Raw genomic sequence first — 18,698 nt, forward strand, 5'->3', positions numbered from 1 at the left:
CTCGAGCTGGCTGAAATCAATAGGGTTAGCTTCCAGCTCTGCTGCAGGATGTCAGATTATTATTTCTTTATTTATATGGAGGAAAAAAATAATGTCACAGCATCGGTTCCCAAGAGAGCCAGTGCGGTAGTCCTCCAGTGCATGAGAGCAGATGAAAGAAAAGACAGCAAACAAATTGGACGGGAAGGGGGAGGAAAAGGTGAACTGGAATTCAGGGGAGCAAGGAAATTAGGAAGCAGATGTTAATGAAGAAGGAAGCTATGGAAAGCAAGTAGAAACTGAGGTGAAACTCATTCTGTCTGCTGCAGGGAAGAAAGATGAAAAAAAAAAACACTGGTAGTACAGTTTTAATAAAACACAAGAAAGAGATTTCACTTGTATTTGCTTTTAATTACCATTCTATGTAAACAGACAATAAAATCTCTGCAAGCTAGATATTCATAGTTCTCTGGGTGCCTGGGATCTCTGGGAAGGAAACAGAAGGACTCCCATCCTGTTGCTGTGACTGTGCTCTGGCCTGGTGGGAGGCCTGTGCCAGCATCTCAGAGCCCCTCTCCCTGAGCTCATGGCTTGCTGCAGATGCTGTTGGGTAGTGAGGAATGCTGTTCTTCCTACGCTTCATTTCACAGCTTTCAGATGACAACTTCTTACTTATTATAAATTGCATTGGAATTGAACTCATGGCTGTGCTTCATTTTTCACTTCTGCTGAAACAGTTAGATCAGGAAAAGACTTCAGTGGTTCTGCTACTGACTAGGTAGGCTGGAGATGTGAAAATCCACTTCTTACATCACAATATTCTTTCATTCTGTATTTTGTTAAAATTGACAGTCTAAAGTATAATATAATGCATTGTCTTGAGCCTTTTCTTAATTAAAATAAGCTAGTTGAGCCAATGTTTTCTCCGTGATGTCATCTTAAAATAAACATCTGCATTTCACTGCCTGAGTTCACCTTCCTGAAGAGCACCAGCACAGTAAATGTTTTAGGTTACTCTTAGTTTAATTTTATTTCTAATGCTGCTGGATGCTTAGAAGTGCAAACATAAACACTAGCTTAGAAGAAGTTGATCTTAGTACCAGAATAACATTGATTTGTAGAACTTAGTCCTCTGGGGCCTGAGCTCAGCTGAGAATGTGTCTGAAATTGTTGCATTACTTTTTGGTAGCAGTGGTTGATCATCATCTGTTACAGCTCTGAAAACTACTGTGACCAAGAGCAGAAAAATAATGACCATACTCCCAAGCAGGTTAGGCTTGTGTCATCTCTGCTTCTCCTTCCCTGTGTGGTTGATAGCTGAATACCCACTGCAAAGTCAATTCTGGTTCTGCATCCAGTGCTATAGTTGCTGGGTATTGACTTTACCTGCAGATGACTGTCAGATGACATTGCTGAGGAAGCTGTGCGGGATGCAGCTAAGATGTCTGCATTTTTCTAGGAGGTGGAGTGTTGTGCCAGGCCCAGACTGGACATCGTACAACCCCTGCCTGAGTCTTGTGAGGAGATCTCTTCTGATGCACTGACAGTACGAGGATTTCAGGAGAATGAATGTAGAGATTACCATTTAGGTACGTTTTCCTAATATTGTTTTGTTTTTCTAAATGGATTAAAATTTATTTAATTTGAAAATGCTCAGAGCCTTCTTAATTTCTCTAATCTCTGTTACTACGTAAGACACTGAAGTGTAAGAACCAGTCAGATGAAATAACACAAATGTACATTACTTGCAAAGATGGGCATAATTAAATGTTATGATTTGCAATGCCATTTACAAGTTGGATTTGCTGGGAGATAGATAAGTCTAGATCTCGCATAATGCCCAGTATCCTGGGGAAAAGTATCTTTGATAGAGATCTGTTCATGATCTGTAGAAGTTCCTATGTATCTTTGGGTAGAAGGGCTTCAAGAATAGTGATGAATGAATGATACAGCATCTGGACAAGTTGTTTAGAGCCAAAGATGGAATAGATGTAATTTCAACAGTAAGATGCCCCTGGATCAAATTAAAAGGGGCACATTACTACTTAGCTTCCCTGTACTGACAAAGCTGTCAGCATGCAACAGACCTCAGAGTGTTAAAATGAGTAGGAACTGGAGTTTGACAACTTCAGCCTTGAAGATGGATTTAATTATGTAACAGGCAGGGAGAAAAAGAAAACTCTAGCATAGTATATACTTTCTTTTAATTAAGATGGTGGGATTTTCTGATGTACGTGTTGTAATTCAAGAAGACACATGGCAAAGCTGATGCAGAATTCTGTGGTGAAGATTATATAGGGAACATTAAACAGAAACATTCCTTCTGGCTTTTAAAATCCATGAATCTGATTTTTAAACACCTTCCCTGGCACCACATTTCAAATCATAGGCTTGGCAGGCCACTTTGTGTTCATCAATGCCCTTAAGCCACTAGAAAGAAATAAACTATATCTTTTCCTGATCTCCAGAACATCTCTGCAGCTATCAGCAGAATTGGGATTGCTTTATACCTGTCCCTAAGCAGAACACTGATGCCCACAGTTGTACTTTTATGCTTAATAAATATTCTACTTAACCTGACAAGTCTAAAATTTTTGGATGGCTTTAAAGCAAGCAGTATTTTATGGATTGCTTATAGGCTCAGAGGTGATATGTAATACCCCAGATATTCCATATATGGGATGGAATACCCACTAAATATTGATAATGATTTTTCATGGGTTCTCTGCAAATAATATTTATTCTGAGCAGTCATCTTCTGTGGTTGATTTTACCTTTAAGTACATTTTTACTTTGAGCTTACTCAAAAATAAAGGCTTATGGTATAAGCAAATGCATTATACATATAACCTTAACTTATAGTGTTGCACATGCATTGCTGTAATGATGTGCTGTGTCCCCAGGGGTTATGGCATCTATCATTTATGCTTTTGATGGCCTTGACCTTGATGGGAAGGATAAGTTTATTGCAGGCTACGGAGTGTAATAGTCCTCTAAAAGTACCATAATGTGTTCTAAACCGTCATAAAGTTTACACATAGTGAATGAATCAGAATTTGCAATAAGCTGTAGTGATTTTTTATTTATTTATTTATTTATTTATTTTGAAAGCTGTTTTACCATTTAAGCCAGTTTTAATTCATTGGAGAATATAGCTTTCTGAACAAGCATGTTCTGCAGGAATAGCCTTGCTTCCTTCCTTGCATCTCCTCTGCAAATTCCCCTCTAGGGTGTACTAAAAAGCTTTACTTAAGGAAAATATAATAATAATAAAATTGTGTATGCATTTGCAGAGTATTCGGAAGGTGAATCGCTGTTTTATATCATTAGCCCAAGAGACGTGGTTGTAGCTAAAGAACGGGACCAAGATGACCACATTGACTGGCTTCTTGAAAAGAAGAAATATGAAGTAATTTTTACAACATTCTTTCCTTCAGATTTTTCTGATTTTGAAGTTGTAGTGGTGTAGTGAACTTAGCTAGATCATTTGAACTGAATAGTTTCTGTTCCTTAAGTCATTATCTACATGACTGTGAGGGCAGGTGTTGACCGTGCATCTCTGCGTCATCTCTCTTGAGAGTTAGACTTCTTACTGGAGCAACTCATCTGAATGGCACTCAAATGAGATGGATGAATTAAACGCTGTGAATACTGCCATCAGCATCAGATATAAAATGTGTTAGCTGTCACTAAAAGTCATTATAGCTGTTTCTTGGCTCTAAATCTGCAGAAGAGTTAACTACTGATCTGTGTATGTGTATCTCAACATCTATATCAATACTAAATGCTTAAACACAATCTCAGCATGCACCCACTGTTCTGGACTCTGATTTCCTCCAGTCAGTGATTTAGAACACGTGTTCCCATATGTGAAGTGGCTTGCAGGTGCTTGTTTATATGCTGTTTGTTGGATGCCCTTTATAAGAAAAAAGAAGTGCCATTCAACACGTAACTCTTTTCATTAATGCAGTCAAGGTAGTCCTCATGCAGGGTTGTTTAAATCTTTGCAGATGCTTTTGTGTCTGTAGAACACACTCATATGCAGTTTTGCTGTTTATGTAAATCACAGCATCTAGTCCCTGAAGACTCCAGCAATTTGCAAGTGATAGCTGTGCATGTGCCCTTATGAATGTTATTCAAGGTAGTAGATAGCATGTGTTTTAGGATGCATGTTAAAGGTTTTGTTTTGTTTGTAAAAGTGCCAGCTTTGTTTCTGTGCATTTGAAGTAGGGGAAGGAACCAAAAATGACACTTAAATATAAAACATACAGACTGGAGAAGGCTTTTGTGGTAGAGAGAAGTATACCCATCCCCCACTGCCATACTGATGATTTTTTTCATGTTTGGTAGGGAAGAGTTCTCATTTGAAAATGATCCAATGGGATTGCATTGTCTTTCTTGTTGTAATCTTGAGATCTGATCCTAATACAGTAATGTGGAGTGAACCCAGATGGAAACAAAAGTAGTTTTCTCTTTGGTTGACTGCTTTTGTTTGAGTATGAATTCAAAGCTGCTCATTCAACCATGGCATTAAAAATTCTACTGCTTCAAACACCCTACTATGAGAAAAAAAAAAAAAAAAAAGAAAAAAAAAGTTGATTTATGCAGTTCTAGAGCTTTCTGTATTGAAAGTTTATGTATATGGCTAGTATCTCTCCTTTCTTTGAATACAGGAGGCTTTGATGGCAGCTGAGATCAGTCAGAAAACCATAAAAAAGCACAAGATTTTGGTAAGTCTGAAAACTTCCATTCAAAACAAAATATCTGATTTCTTTAAGAGCACTATGTGATGCTACAAATGCATTCCCTGTTCTGTGTCGCACTGGACAATAGCTGTTAGGCACTCTCTGACTAGCATTCGATTTCCTGGTTTCAGCTGCAGAACAGGAATGTTAGTGCATGAAACATGAAAGGATGTGGATTTTATAAAGGTGCTATTGACATTAAAAAGTATTTCACTTCTCTGGCTGCTGATAGGATTTTTGTTTGCTTTTACTTTTGTGTTAGATTTACTGCTGTTCAAGAAAGACACATTATTACAATATTACAGATAGAGCATGAGGTGACACATTTCTCTAACTTCTACCCTGTTCGTGTGACAGGGTTTTGGCAGGAGTATCAAAGGTGCAATTGGACGACCTTTTAAATACTGCTGAAATTCTGTTGCTGTTTCACATCTAGTTCTCATGTTGCTTTGCATTTCTCATTATTTTACATAGTTAAGTTCCTTTTCTCTAGTATAGTTATTTCAAGTTTCTTCAAAGAGCGACAAAGTGTACTGATGTTAAAAACAAAAATGGGAGGTAGATAATGTAACAGCAGTAATGTAACAGTTGGGGTTACAACAGAAGGCAAGCTGTTTGACAGAATTCTAGTATTAAGTACCTACCAAATTATTTTCCTGCTGAAGTGTCTGATAAACTATTGAGAAGTTGAAATTAATGTGCAATTATATTTCATACTCTTGAAAAGTTATCGGTAATCCCTTTACTTTATGAAGCATTCCTAGGGCTTATATTCTCAACCAAGATTTTTGTCTGTTGCAAACTTCATGTTGACAGAGAAGATTCTTCATATGGTGGCTATGTTCTTAGCAAGCAGTCTTATTTTGATGCAAGCACTGAATGATCAGCTGTGTGTTTTCAACCATCTTTAGCATATAGAGATGGTACAGTCTTCCTAGTGTCAACAAGATTATGAAAATAATGTAAAAGAGCATCTCAGTTTAACTTCTTGGGGTATTTAGGCAAATATTTTGTATTGACTGTTCTGTTCTGTGGGCCCTGCATCTAAAGTAGAACTGAGTTTCCATGTAGGTGCTGGTGCTTGACATAATGAGAGTGACTGCAGCTGAAATGGTACTTACTGTAGCAGTAAAGTACTTGACTTCCAAACTTTTATAACTAATTACTTATTTTTATTCCCTTTAGGACATAGGCTTAGCCTATATAAATCACCTAGTGGAGAAAGGAGAGCATGACCTGGCTGCTCGGTAACATATTAAAGATTTTCTTTGCTGGCTGAAGTGTATCTGTGAGAAATAGTGAGAGCAATTACTGATTCTGAAGTGTTTTGTGCCATCATTTTCAATGTGTTCTGGAGTCTCTGAAGTTTCAAAACATAGACACATATTATTGTGTCCTTTATTTTCTTGCCTATAGAGACCAGAAAGTTAGTGGAATCTTTCATAAATTTAATTGAAATTGAGATGTATTTTTTAGAAAGTAATCTGTGATTTTTTTTCAAAATTACACTAAATTTTCAACATTGAGGTTTCCTTTAGATGCTGATTATCTTATTAGTGTTTCAATTGCATGTAAGACTATCAGAAGATAGTTTGTGGTTCCGTGGGTGGAACCAAAAAGACAGATTTGGTTACCTAAAAGATAAGGAATTGCCTAAGATTTGTATTTTAATATGTATGTATGTGTATGTATGTCTTTAAGTGCTTTTTAAGTGCTATTTTACTTTGTGAGTGAAATTTTTGAATTTGTTATGCAACCCTAATTGATAAGGATGAATGCATAGTAAGCTGTCATGTTCTTTTGAATGTGATGAAATTGCTTGAAGCAATTCTTGCCAAAATTAGTTAAATTTGAATGAGTCTGGTAGAGAAAATAAAGGAATCCGTGCAATAATGCTGTCACATTTGTATTATTCTGTGTATGAATTTTTTGTTCTATACCCTTTCATTTTCTTCACAGAAAGTGCCAGAAAATTCTTGGCAAAAACACAGAACTCTGGGAATTTGAAGTTTACAAGTTTAAAGAAATAGGTCAACTTAAGGTAAGTTTATTTCTATCTCTCAGGTGAAGTAATTGGCATGCTCTATTTCCTTCATGCTTTGTGCAAGTATCTAAAGAATTGACATTTAATGACTAATGTGGTAGCACAAGACACTGCCTTTGAAATTCCTGCACCAGATCCTGAGTAGTACAGTTGTCGCTCAGGTTGATAGGTATATGTTAACAAGCCTCCAAACAGGGTTGGAGGCAAAGCATACCCCAGGTACTCAACTACTTATTTTTAACTTGTTGACAGCCCACAAGTAGAAGACCCACCCCCAGGGCCTTTACTTTCACAGATGCTTACAGTTAAATACATCATTCCCATTTAGTTTTCACTTCTTTCAAGTATGCCCTCAAAAATCTTGCCTCAGCTTTTACACAGAAAAGCTTCTGTGCCAGTCTTTCCTGAAAATCCAGGTCCCTTACAGCAGAGCTTTAATTGTCAAAAAATAGTTAAATAGCAAAGTAATTTTGGGAAAAACTATAGAATCATAGAATGGCTTGAGTTGGAAGGGACCTCAGAGATCATCTAGTTCCAGCCATCTGCTGTGGGCAGGGTTGCCAACCACTAAATCAGGCACTAGATCAAGTCACCCGGGGCCCAATTCAGTCTGGCCTGGAATGCCTCCAGGGATGGGACATCCACAGCTCCTCTGAGCAGCCTTTTCCAGCACCTCACCGACCTCACAGTGAACAGTTTCCCCCTGACATCTAATCTGATATCCCCTCCATTCATTTTAAATCATTCCTTCTTGTCCTATCTCTATCTACCCTTGTAAAAAGTTGATTTCCCTCCTCTTTAAACTCCCTGTAAGTTCTGAAAATCAGCAATGAGGTTTCCTTCTCCAGGCTTTTCATTTCCTCTTTTCCTCTTTTTTCCTCTTTCCCTTTCTCTTTTTCTTTGCAAAATGTTTCCCATTTAAAATATATTCCTTTATGTATTAGTGTTTTGGCTTAGGTTTTAACTAAAATAGCTGAAGGAAATAGGTTACCAGTTTCATTCTGGAGGAATATGTGAGTTAAAGGAAGATACATGTATCCTGCTGCAGAATTAAAACCTTGATTCCTTACACAGCTGCTAGCTGATTTTTCTCAATAAAGGTCCTTTGAGGGCTTCTTGAGCACCTTGTAGCTATCTGTCTGTGATAGACAGCAGCAGAGAGGAGGCAGAGCATACTGGTAACCCACAGGCAGCCAAGGGAGACATAATCATTTAAAACTGTTAAGTTTCAAGGGTTGCATCAGCTGTCCTTTTCCTCTACCCCAGGAGTATGAGAAGGTGGCACCTCTTCTGCCCTGATCCCAGAGGAGAGAGGTGGGGAGAAGAGGGTCTGGCATCCTCTGGGCAATTGTACTGAGACAGAAGAGGTGTCTGCTTGAGGGCCTGTGAGGTCTCTCGGATCTGGTCTTGGCCTGAGAATTGGCCTGTGGATGAGAAGGCTGATTGCAGGATTGAAGGAGATTGCAGTCCTCAGCCTGCGCTTTCCATGGCTACTGAGTGGGTGATTGAAGGTGAAGCTAGGCCCTCCATTACAGTGCACAAAGGATAGCTGGTTATCAGTCATGCCTGTAGATGTAGTTTGGACAGATTCAGTCTCTGCAGTTTCTGGATTTTGGGTCTTAGGAAGCTTAGGGTCAGGATACAGGTGTGCAGGTAGATACAGATGTGCAGGTGGCTGTCCCTTACCAGTTGACCCCCATGTATCTCAAGCAGCGTGGAAATATTCAGATCCTACTATCAGGTGAAGAGAAAAAGAAGGTGTTTGTTTCCTGTAAAGTGTCTAAATTATAAATCATGCACCAAGAGAATCAACAGACTGTTGAACTAAGTTTTAAGTTAGTTGCATTCCTGTGTCTGGTGGTGACTTGCTGTGACTATTCTAACATGGTACCAGATGATCTCAATTTCCTCTTTGCTAGAAGTGGTCACAAAAGAGGAGCAGTCTGCTCTGTCTCGTGTTTTTCCTGGTAGGAAGCCAGCTACCACGATGGTATACGCTTAATGTGAGATTCTCAGTTAATAAATTGCCTTGGGATATAAGGCTGTATGCTGCTGTCACTGCCAAACGTACGCTTATTTCTGAATTTGATGGCTTCCTATTCAAACTCAATGAGCCAAAAAGGACATATTATTAAGATGTCACAGTGTGCAGTCCCTTGCTGGTTTTAAACTGTTTAATTCTGTTCAAAGAGTGAAAGTGTTTCAGCGTTATGCTTTTTAGAAATGCATGGCTTTTGTGTTAGTCACACTAGTGCAAGAACAGCCTTGCCTTTTATATGAGTTCTTAGTGGTTCGGTGCACTCTTTGCCACATTGGAAGACGAAATCACATGCTTCTGTCTTTTTATTTCAATCCAGTAAAGGACTTGAGTGCAGGTAGCAGTGAAATTTTGATACACTGCTTCTCAGTTCTCTTGGTTTTATTTTATCTGTAGATACGAGCGTCTGGAATGGATGTTTTTCTTGATTCCACTTATGTCATCCAACAGACTGTAAAATATAAAAATATTCACACGTTTGCTGCAAAAAAAAATCTCTACTAAATTATTACCTTTCTAAACGGTTGGTTGTTTTCAGATCCATTGGAAATGGACTTGGGAAAACATAAGGTACAGTATGTTAGATCATTCAGCTCCAGGTTGCAGACCTAGAAGTTGCCTTTCTTATTTTACTATTGCAGTTTCATACAAGTTTTCCCAGGTTACTAAGGTTACTTACCTGAAGTAAGTTTAGCTGGGTCTGAGTTCTTGTAATGTTTGCCATTTCTTATGTTATTTGAAATTTCTACATATTTATCCAACCAGCAGCTATGAAACACAGTAATGTAATCAGGTTCTAAAGGCTTTTAGCCTTGATGAGAAGACAAAGTGTTTTCTAGGACCAAGAAATAAAATCACATGAACTTTTGAAGTACAGTCCTTTGCTTTGGAATGGTTGTATTACTTTGTCATTCTCTGGAATTATTTGTGCATTTCAAAAGGAAGCTTCTCGTAAAGATTTTTCCCTTCATCTTCAAGCCATTGCCTGAAACCTGATGGTTGCAGTATCATCTGTGGGTTTAGGGTTTTTTGAATGTACTGTATAAAAAAGTCCTACTTGGCTATCAAGGCTGCATTTTGGTATCTTTGTGATTTGCAATTCTGCACCTGAATTTTAAACAGTAGTTTCAGAATTTTAGAGCCTTGAGGAAATCTGCTCCTCTAGCGGTGTTAACCCTGATGGAGTCTTGAGCTTGTGCATGAATCACAGCAGCATTAGGTCCAGGGTTCCAACTTGAGCAGCTGCGGAAGGTGGATTTGATGGAGGAAGTCAAACTGTGAGTGCTGTTGATTGTGGCATGGGGGATATGCTCCATGCTGTTAGTTCTGCTGTGGCAGCAGTGACTTTCAGCAGGGGTGCGGGATGATCAGGTGGCAGCAGGGGTGTTTTAATGACCAAAATGTTGGCTAGGGGACACTTCAAAGTCTTCACCTGACTTGGTGGGCTTAGCACTGAGCAGCGTTATCCAGACAGCCTATTTCATCTCAGAAGTATCCTCAGAGGAATACGTATCTGTGGTTTGGGCTTATTGGTGAGATGTTTTAGGCTATCTCATGTCACCTTCTATATTTGATATGTGTGTATATCCAGCTTTTATTGATCAGAAGTCTGAAAGCATGTGTGAAGAAAAAAGAAGAACAAAAGTGCTTCTGTATGTAGTATCTTCTTCTCATTTAAAGTCAGTTTCCCTGTGTGGCTCAGGAATTGATATAAAGGCATCCCAATTCTGTAGCTTTTTTGTCTGTCTGACTTCACTCTTTAGCTACTGCTTAAAGATAAAATAGGGAGAGTTTGTAACCTCCAGCACAGGTTTTAGTTCAGCTTTGTGCCTTGGCTCAAAAATTATTTGGATGCTATTCTGTCTTCTCTGGGTGCAAGAGCCAAGCTACAGGAGGTGGTTGCAGTTTCCCTCTGAAGCAGTGGGACTTGGGGCCACAGTGATTTCCTTTCTGCATTACTCTGGGCCCACATGAAGAGGCATCTCCTCTGCTCCTCAGTGAGTGGTGCTAGCAAAGCAAAGCTTTTTCACTGAAGCTGTTTGCTTAGGAGGGGACAGTAAAGTAGAAAGGGGATATGAGAAGAAGCAGTTTGGGGATCTTTTCTTCTTTGAATCTCCAGCTGACATCCAGCCTGCTTTCTTTGTGGTTTGGCTCCCTGGGGCAGCTGGCAGGGCTGTGTCCCAAGGTAGCTGTTAAATTCTGTAACAGATGATGAGAGCTGGCATTGGCAGCATCCTGCGCTTCAAAGTCATATACTGGGAGAGTTGGTTCTGAATAGTCATTGTTTGTAAAACCACACCAACCTGTCTTGATGTGTAACGTTCTTTTTCTGCTTTGTTCAAGCAGCCTCAGTACTGACATGTTCCTCAACATGTTATGTTAGTGGGCAGCAGGCAGTGTCTCTGAGTGCTTGGAGGAATTTCATTGGTGCTGGGCTTTCAGCTATAAGCGCCAGAGTCCCAGCATGGCTAGTAGTGCTAGTAGTGGTAGGGTTTGTTTAAGAAGGCTGTAATAACCTTGGCCTCCTTTTGTGTAGAATAGTAGTGGTAAATAAGAAGCTGTGCTGAAATTCCATGGCATGAGCTGATTAATTCAGGCAGACTCCTGTCTCCTAACTGTCAGCATGCAGTTTCTTAACACCTGCTATAAAGCAACAGATCACATTCATTCAGAATTTCATCGGAGAGGTATGTTCTCAAATTTTTATTTGGATATGTGAAAATAGTTTGTGAAACAGAACTCTTCAAAACTGTAATGGCTTCATAGTAAGTCACAAATTAAAAGTAAGCATTTTTCAACTAATGAATGCTCATACTTTTTTACAACATAAAGACTAGACAAAATTAATATTGAGAACTTTCTTCTTCTGAGGGGTCTTTTGTGTGTGTGTGTTATTCTCTAATGACTGCCAGTTAGTAGTCACATCTTGGTAAGTCCAGTGGCTCATTTTCCCATTGCAAGTAGTATCTTACCACAGTCTAATGAAATGCATTTCAGGTAAGTTATGTGATTCCAACACGTGCCATCTTAAAGCAAGTAATACTAGGATACTGCTTACAAATCAGAGCATAAAGTTTTTCCAGTGTTTACTAACAGCCACGTTTTGTGCATGACTTTGCTGTTTGTTTCCAAGCAATTCTTTTTTCTGTCATTAAAATAGTGGGATGTTATATGTCATACTCTTTCTTACTCCTTGTTCTATTTGTTCCTACAGGCAATTAGTCGTTACTTGCCCAGACGAGATCCAGTTTTGAAACCTCTTATATATGAGATGGTCCTGCACGAGTTTTTGGAGAGTGACTATGAGGTACTGCAGCCAAACATGTCCACATGTGGTAGCAGTTGCAAGCAAAAGACACTGAGCAATGTAGAATTCCAATAACAAATTCTCCATCATGTTCAAGCAGGTTGTCAATGAACAATTCCATGATAGCAAAAAACATCACACTTTGTTTTCAGAAGAATAAATAAAATGTTTTTCAGAGAGCTCTAATCTTTTAGGATTGTTTACTTATTAGGGATACTATTATTTTTAGTTGTTTAATGTAAAGAAAGTAGTCTACCTGCTTCACAAAGCAAGCAACACCTGCAAGAGACCCAGCTTCATGAATCTTGCTAACATTGCCCTGAGAAGGAAAATCTATACACTGTGCATGTTTGTGGGCATGTAAAAGTGGCTTAGAGGTGAAGCACAGCATGTATCATCTCAGAGGCTTAGCTGGGGCTTTGATGTTTTGAAATGTTCCTTAGGCACTTCTTTCTGTTTCTGTTACAATCTCTTATATTTTTAGGGGTTTGCAACCCTGATAAAAGAGTGGCCTGGAGATCTCTACAACAACACAATCATAGTTCAAGCTGTAGTAGATCACCTGAAGAAAGATCCACAAAACAGGACATTGCTAAGAACACTTGCAGAACTGTAAGTACAATTTAAAACTCCTATTACAGAAAGTGTGCTTGAGATAGGATACAGTAGGTTATAAATATTTGTCTAACTCTCTTAACAGAAATACTTGCTGCGCTGCAGTGTTGCAGTGTATGAAGGCAAAGAGTTTAGTATTGGATTTGCTACTTCTCTATCCAGAACAGAGGAAAATAACAGGAAAATAATCTCTTATTTTTCTTCCTCTATTTAAAAAATAGTATATTTAAGTTTACTGCATGGCTGGAAATATGTGACTAGAAAATGTGTTAAAACTGATCTGGTTCTAAAGTACTTCTTACATGGACACAGTTGTTCAGTTTTCTCAGCCTGATGCCCACCTGTATTAAGTTATCTTCATAAACCCTCTTCACAGAAGGCAGAGCTACTCTCTGCTGCTCTGTTACTGTCTGTCATAAAGTTTTAAGAGAACAATATGGGCTGGTTTTGTTTGCATGGCTTTTTTGTTGTTGTTGTTTAATTTTATTTTGCTCTGAAGTGAGTTTCTGGTAGCTTCCAAAGTTAGAAAAGCTAATGTTTTGTGTCACTTTCCATGTGATTTGAAAACAGGGGGTAGTGAAAATGCAGGAATCACAGAACATGAACACTGTGACCGTTATTTAAATGGAGTTTCACAGTGGTATTTCTCATTGTGAAAAATCAACAACTATTCAAATATTCATAAAATCAAGTAGCATCGTAATAAGTTTTACATACTGTTACATTATATACATCTACATATATATAGATTTTTTCGTTCCTCTCAGAGGTGATTTTCTTGCACTTAGGTCAAGTAAATTATAACAGTGCTTTTTGGCAGGTATACTTACGATCAGCGCTATGGCAGAGCCCTAGAAATTTACCTAACTTTGAGGCACAAAGATGTCTTCCAGTTGATCCACAAGCACAATCTGTTCAGTTCCATCAAAGATAAAATTGTTCTGCTCATGGATTTTGATTCGGAGGTATGGTGACTTTTAATGTTTTTATATTCAGTTTCAGTAGAGATATCTTAACAAATTAGGAATAAATTAGTTTGAAGATAGCAGTGAGCATAGAGTTTTTTACTGTGTCTGGATACATTCTGAGATAAGGAGATGTTTACCTAGACTGCATAGTAATTGATCCAAGGATGAAATTTTTCTTTCATATTTCCATTTGAGTATCACTCACAGTGAGAAGAGTACCAGTTCTGAGGTCATTTTTGTAGGTAGACTTTCACAATTATATTTTCCTGCATTTCTCATCAATTCGCACTGCTAATGAGCCAAATAAAGTAAGCATTTAATTTGTTGTGAGACATATTTTGAATGTATTTTACACTTTTTTTCGTTGTAAATTTTACTGTTTCTGGAAGTTTCTGAAGTTATTAACTTAAATCTCTAAAATCAAGAAGTGTGCATGTGGTGCTGAATTCAGTCTTCTTCCCAGTTGTCTAAAACCTCAGCAAATGAGATTTGGTATGAGTGCTAGGAAAAGAATCTGTTTGGTCCTTGGGGAAACAATCTCTATGATCCTTGGGAGAAAACAAATAGATCATCTGTTTCTGTGTAGCTATTGTTTCAGCACTGGAACTAAAATATGGAGCCATCTTTACCAAAAATCACTATCTTTGGTATGCCCCTTTTAAAAAGTGTATGAAAAATAGTGGGTTTTTTTAATAAACATAATGAATTATATCAAGCATCTGTGAGTTTATTTTATTTTATTGAACCAAAATTTGATCTTATAAGTGGAAGAACAGGCACCCTGGTGCTTACTCTTCTTAAATGATCTTGGCTGCTCCTGTTACAGTAGCAACGTGCAGATAGGCTGAAGGAATCAAATTTTAAGGCAGGTTGAGATGCATGTTCCCTATATAGCCATCACCCTGCAACTGACTTTTGCATTGGGATAAATAGTATTTCTTCAGCATTTGCCAATGGCCTTCTGTGACTCATGGTTCAATGGGCATAATTTATCTGCAGTGTAAGTGCATGGTGTTGATTACTGCTAGTGTGTAAACTTTGGAGAGGTATTCTGGAAGACTACATTATGTGTTTGTTTACCTATAATGCTCTGCTGTTGGAGAAAGCTGTTGTTATGCAAGCTGCTTTCTGAATTAATGCTGCTGAAGAGAGTAAGTCTGCAGTGTCTATCTGATACCCATCAGTGAACAAGCATAATGCTGTAATCAAGAGTGACAAAATGTGCATACCTATTTCTTACCTGGATTTTCTTTCTTTACTTTAGAAAGCAGTAGACATGCTTTTGGATAATGAAGATAAAATTTCTGTGAGTATGACAAGTTCATGATAGGTGATCCAGTGCTGCTTGCATTTTTCATCCTCCTTTAATATTGTGAATGTGATGTTCACAGAGGTTTGCTTATCTCTTGGTTTTTACGTGTTTTCTTGCAGATTGACAGAGTTGTTGAAGAGCTAGAAAATAGACCTGAACTACAGCATGTGGTAAAGACTTCTGTATCCTACTAGTTTCACTTTAAGCCAAATAAGATATCTGCAGGACACATCTCTGGTAGATTACCTCTCCTTTGAGGACAGCCTGAGAGTGCTGGGGCTGTTCAGTGAGAAGTCCACGAGGTGACCTGATAGTGGCCTTTTGGTATCTAAAGGCGAGTTGCGGGAGAGAAGGAGACAGACCCTTTAGCAGGGTCTGTGGTGGTAGAACAAGGGGAGATGGTTTCAAGCTCAAAGATTTAAGTTAGATGTAAGGAAAAAGTATTTTACAGTGAGAGTGGTGTGGCACTGGAGCAGGTTGCCCAGAGATGTGGTTGATGCCCTGTCCCTGGAAACTTTCAGTGTGAGGCTGGTTAAGGCTCTGGGCAACCTGATCTGTCTGTGATGCACATGTTCAGTGTAGGGGATTTGGACTAGACGACCTTCAGAGGTCCCTAACAACTCTTAAGGATTCTATGATCCTTTGTGTGTATGCTGTCAGTGTGCACACAGTAATGAAATTTCATAAGTCATCACAACCAAAGTGGCAGTTTCTGCTCATCCACTTTCTTCCATAGTGATAGCATTTTTACAGTAGTTAAATAATCTTAAAGAGTGTATACTTGTGAGAACTAGGTAATGTACTGCTTTTCAGTTAACATCCTCTAAGGCATTCCTTGTTTGCATTGCAGATGATTGTTCTCTCTGGTCATTTCCTTCTTGCTTGCTTCTCTCTTCCTCTTTCCATACATAGAAGTGGGGTTGGATATTGGATGCAGCCCTGAAACACATTTTTCTCTTCCATAAAGGCAGCAAGCTGCTTATCTTTCTAGAGCAGTAACTTCCATACTCTGCAGGACTGTTCTGCTTTGCGCAGAATTACAATACATCAGAACAACTGTGGCTCCAAATTGCTATTCTGAGAGCAGCTCTTCAGTTGGAGCGTGCTGTTGGTAGAATGCTTAACATGTAACTGTGATCTTGGGCTGTATTAGGGAGGGAAGTTTTAACTTGCTGCTGTGTGCTGGTTGGGGCTCAAGGCATCGATCGATCTGCTGGAGAGAGTGAGTTTATGAGTTCAAGATCTGATTATAGCAAACAACTCTATGAAGTGCACAGCCTGCAGCCCAAGAGCTTTTCGAAGAAGATGCCCTCAGTTTATGGAGGGCATGCATTTGTTTCAAAGCGTGGAGCCTGCTTCCCTTTGGATATGAGTAACCCTCCAGATTATTCTTAAGTCTTTTATTTTATTTATTTATTTTTGCTCATAGAGGAAGAATGGCTTTCATCCCTCTATTTATAGTACCAGTACTTCAGTTAAAATGTTCATAGTCTGAACTTATCCATATTGGTCAAGCATATCTAGATAAATAAATGTTTTGTTTGACTCATTTCTCCAAAGTTTACCATAAAATTCAAAATCCGTGAAGACTGAAGGACATTTACTCAAATGTTCCTAAAAACCTTTTTGTTTACAGAGTTAATAATGGAAAATGCTGTGACGAGAGTACTTTGGAGGAAAAAAAAAAAAATCAGTTTTTTGAATCAGGATTTAATCTTTGTGCCTTTTAGTATGTGTTGGTTTATTCCTGAGGAAATTACAAAGAGTTTTTGATACAGTCCAAATATGTTACGAAAGAGTTTCTGAATTCCATTTCTTTTTTCAATTCTTAGTATTTGCACAAGCTTTTCAAAAGAGACCACCATAAAGGACAACGGTATCATGAAAAACAAATCAGTCTTTATGCTGAATATGATCGTCCAAATTTACTACCATTTCTCAGAGACAGCACACACTGTCCGCTGGAGAAGGTAAGCCCCAGCAGGCATAAACACAACTCATGGATTTTTACATCTGATACTTGTAGAATTGTACATTTCTAAACGTGTCTGGTACTGCCCTCTACTGCCAAAAGGAGGAATCCTTTGGCTTTGTGATCATTACCCGCAGAAGTGATGCGCCTTCTCTTGGCTGATAGCTAAGACCTTTCTCTTGTAGCTCAGAATGGAGGAATCTGTGATGATTTTTAAGGCAGGAGTCCAAAATTCACACTTGATGCATGCCTGAAGCATCTTTATTCATCAGTGTGTGACCTGACTGAGGCAGTGGGTTGTGGTTGCAAGAAATAAACAGTTGCTTTGAAAAAATCTAAGCATAGTCAGTGCTGGATCTTGAAATCTAGATAACTTTAACTGTACTTTTCCTAGCTTTATATTCTAATGTCCTGAGTTGTTTTCAAATAACTTACACAATTTAACAGTCACTAAACTAACAGAGCCAGAATTTTATGAAGTAAATTTGCCTCTCCGTATGCAGATGTAGTGATGGCACTTGTAGAATAGTTTAAATGTAATATCAAATACTGTAGTTTATGTGGTTGACACTCTAAACAGAACCATTCATAGCACGTCTTTTATTTTGCTTGATTTTTTCAATTGTCAGTCAACTTCTTGGTGCAACACAGGAAAATAAAACCATGTTAGGACTGCAGCCTTGGTCTTTGTTAAAATTGTCCCAATTGTTCCAAAAACTACACTATTTCAGTAGTGTTTTTAGGCAAGTAAGCTTGATAGGGCTGCCATACAGAGACTTTAATCAACAATGTTTACTTTTTTGACTGTGATTCCCTAAAATCTATTAATTTTTATTTATTATCTCTCAAAATCTTGTATTTTGCCGTATGTATTATTTGCATTATCAGGGTTTTATGTGTCAAACCTTACGTGCATATTTTTTTAATTTTGATGCAAAATGACTGTAGTTATTTCAGATCAAGCTCCCTATATTCAGTGATTGCTTGTGCAGAAAAACGTGCGTAAATGGTGCAACCACACTGTTGGCACTACTTTAAGCTCTGAACAAGAACATGTGAGAGACCCATTCCACCTCTCTGCTTCATATGCACTTCCATGTCAGGCACCGTTTGGTCAGACTGCCCCTCTGCTTCCATCTGTTGCACAACCACAAAATGTAATGGAATATTGGCGGGAAATTTCAACCCCTACTGCTGTACCACCACCATTCTCTGCCTCTGTTGTCATGGGTCAACATAAAAATATAGAGAGCATTACCTTCAGAGCAGCCTTTTTAATTTTTACCATGAATGCCACATAATAATGATTTTTTCTACATACATATATTTGCTCCAAGGAGATAAAAAGAAGGATCATAATTTCCCAAGTCTTCAGTTTCTGTTAAGTTGATTCCAGTGCTGTGTGAAAATTGAAAGAAAAAAATCAATTTGAACAAGCTCATACTTACCATTGCCATAAATAAATGATAAACAATGCAAGAAGTCATTCTGTTTCTCTAAAAGTAAGCAGTTTAAGTTTTCAAGTGCAGTTTAGCAAAGCTTATATAAAACAAAAAAAAATATGATTGTTCCCTCTTTTCCTCTAGAGGGAGCATGGCAGTCACTAAATGTGCAACTTACAGAAATACTGAATACGTGGTAGTTTGTACTTTAACTTCAAAATGGAGAGAAAAAAGGCCATCAGCTCTGTTTTTATATTCATTACTAATTATTTATAC

The 18,698-nt window shown here is 38.3% G+C and overlaps 1 protein-coding gene across 2 annotated transcripts in view; it reads left to right on the plus strand.

Annotated features, from left to right (window-relative positions):
* The window catches only part of VPS41 (VPS41 subunit of HOPS complex), a 99,021-nt gene that overhangs the window by 69,287 nt on the left and 11,036 nt on the right, over nt 1-18,698 (plus strand). For both annotated transcript variants that reach the window (XM_015854992.3, XM_015854994.2), the window contains exons 12-22: nt 1,439-1,568; nt 3,273-3,388; nt 4,653-4,709; nt 5,910-5,971; nt 6,684-6,765; nt 12,021-12,113; nt 12,598-12,725; nt 13,549-13,693; nt 14,961-15,002; nt 15,128-15,178; nt 16,841-16,978. In XM_015854992.3, the coding sequence (XP_015710478.2) occupies nt 1,439-1,568; nt 3,273-3,388; nt 4,653-4,709; nt 5,910-5,971; nt 6,684-6,765; nt 12,021-12,113; nt 12,598-12,725; nt 13,549-13,693; nt 14,961-15,002; nt 15,128-15,178; nt 16,841-16,978 (1,044 nt within the window). The remainder of the gene's footprint in view (nt 1-1,438; nt 1,569-3,272; nt 3,389-4,652; nt 4,710-5,909; nt 5,972-6,683; nt 6,766-12,020; nt 12,114-12,597; nt 12,726-13,548; nt 13,694-14,960; nt 15,003-15,127; nt 15,179-16,840; nt 16,979-18,698) is intronic.

Source organism: Coturnix japonica, chromosome 2 (assembly GCF_054131305.1).
Source record: "Coturnix japonica strain WE chromosome 2, WE-NBRP24, whole genome shotgun sequence".
Lineage (NCBI taxonomy): Eukaryota > Metazoa > Chordata > Aves > Galliformes > Phasianidae > Coturnix > Coturnix japonica.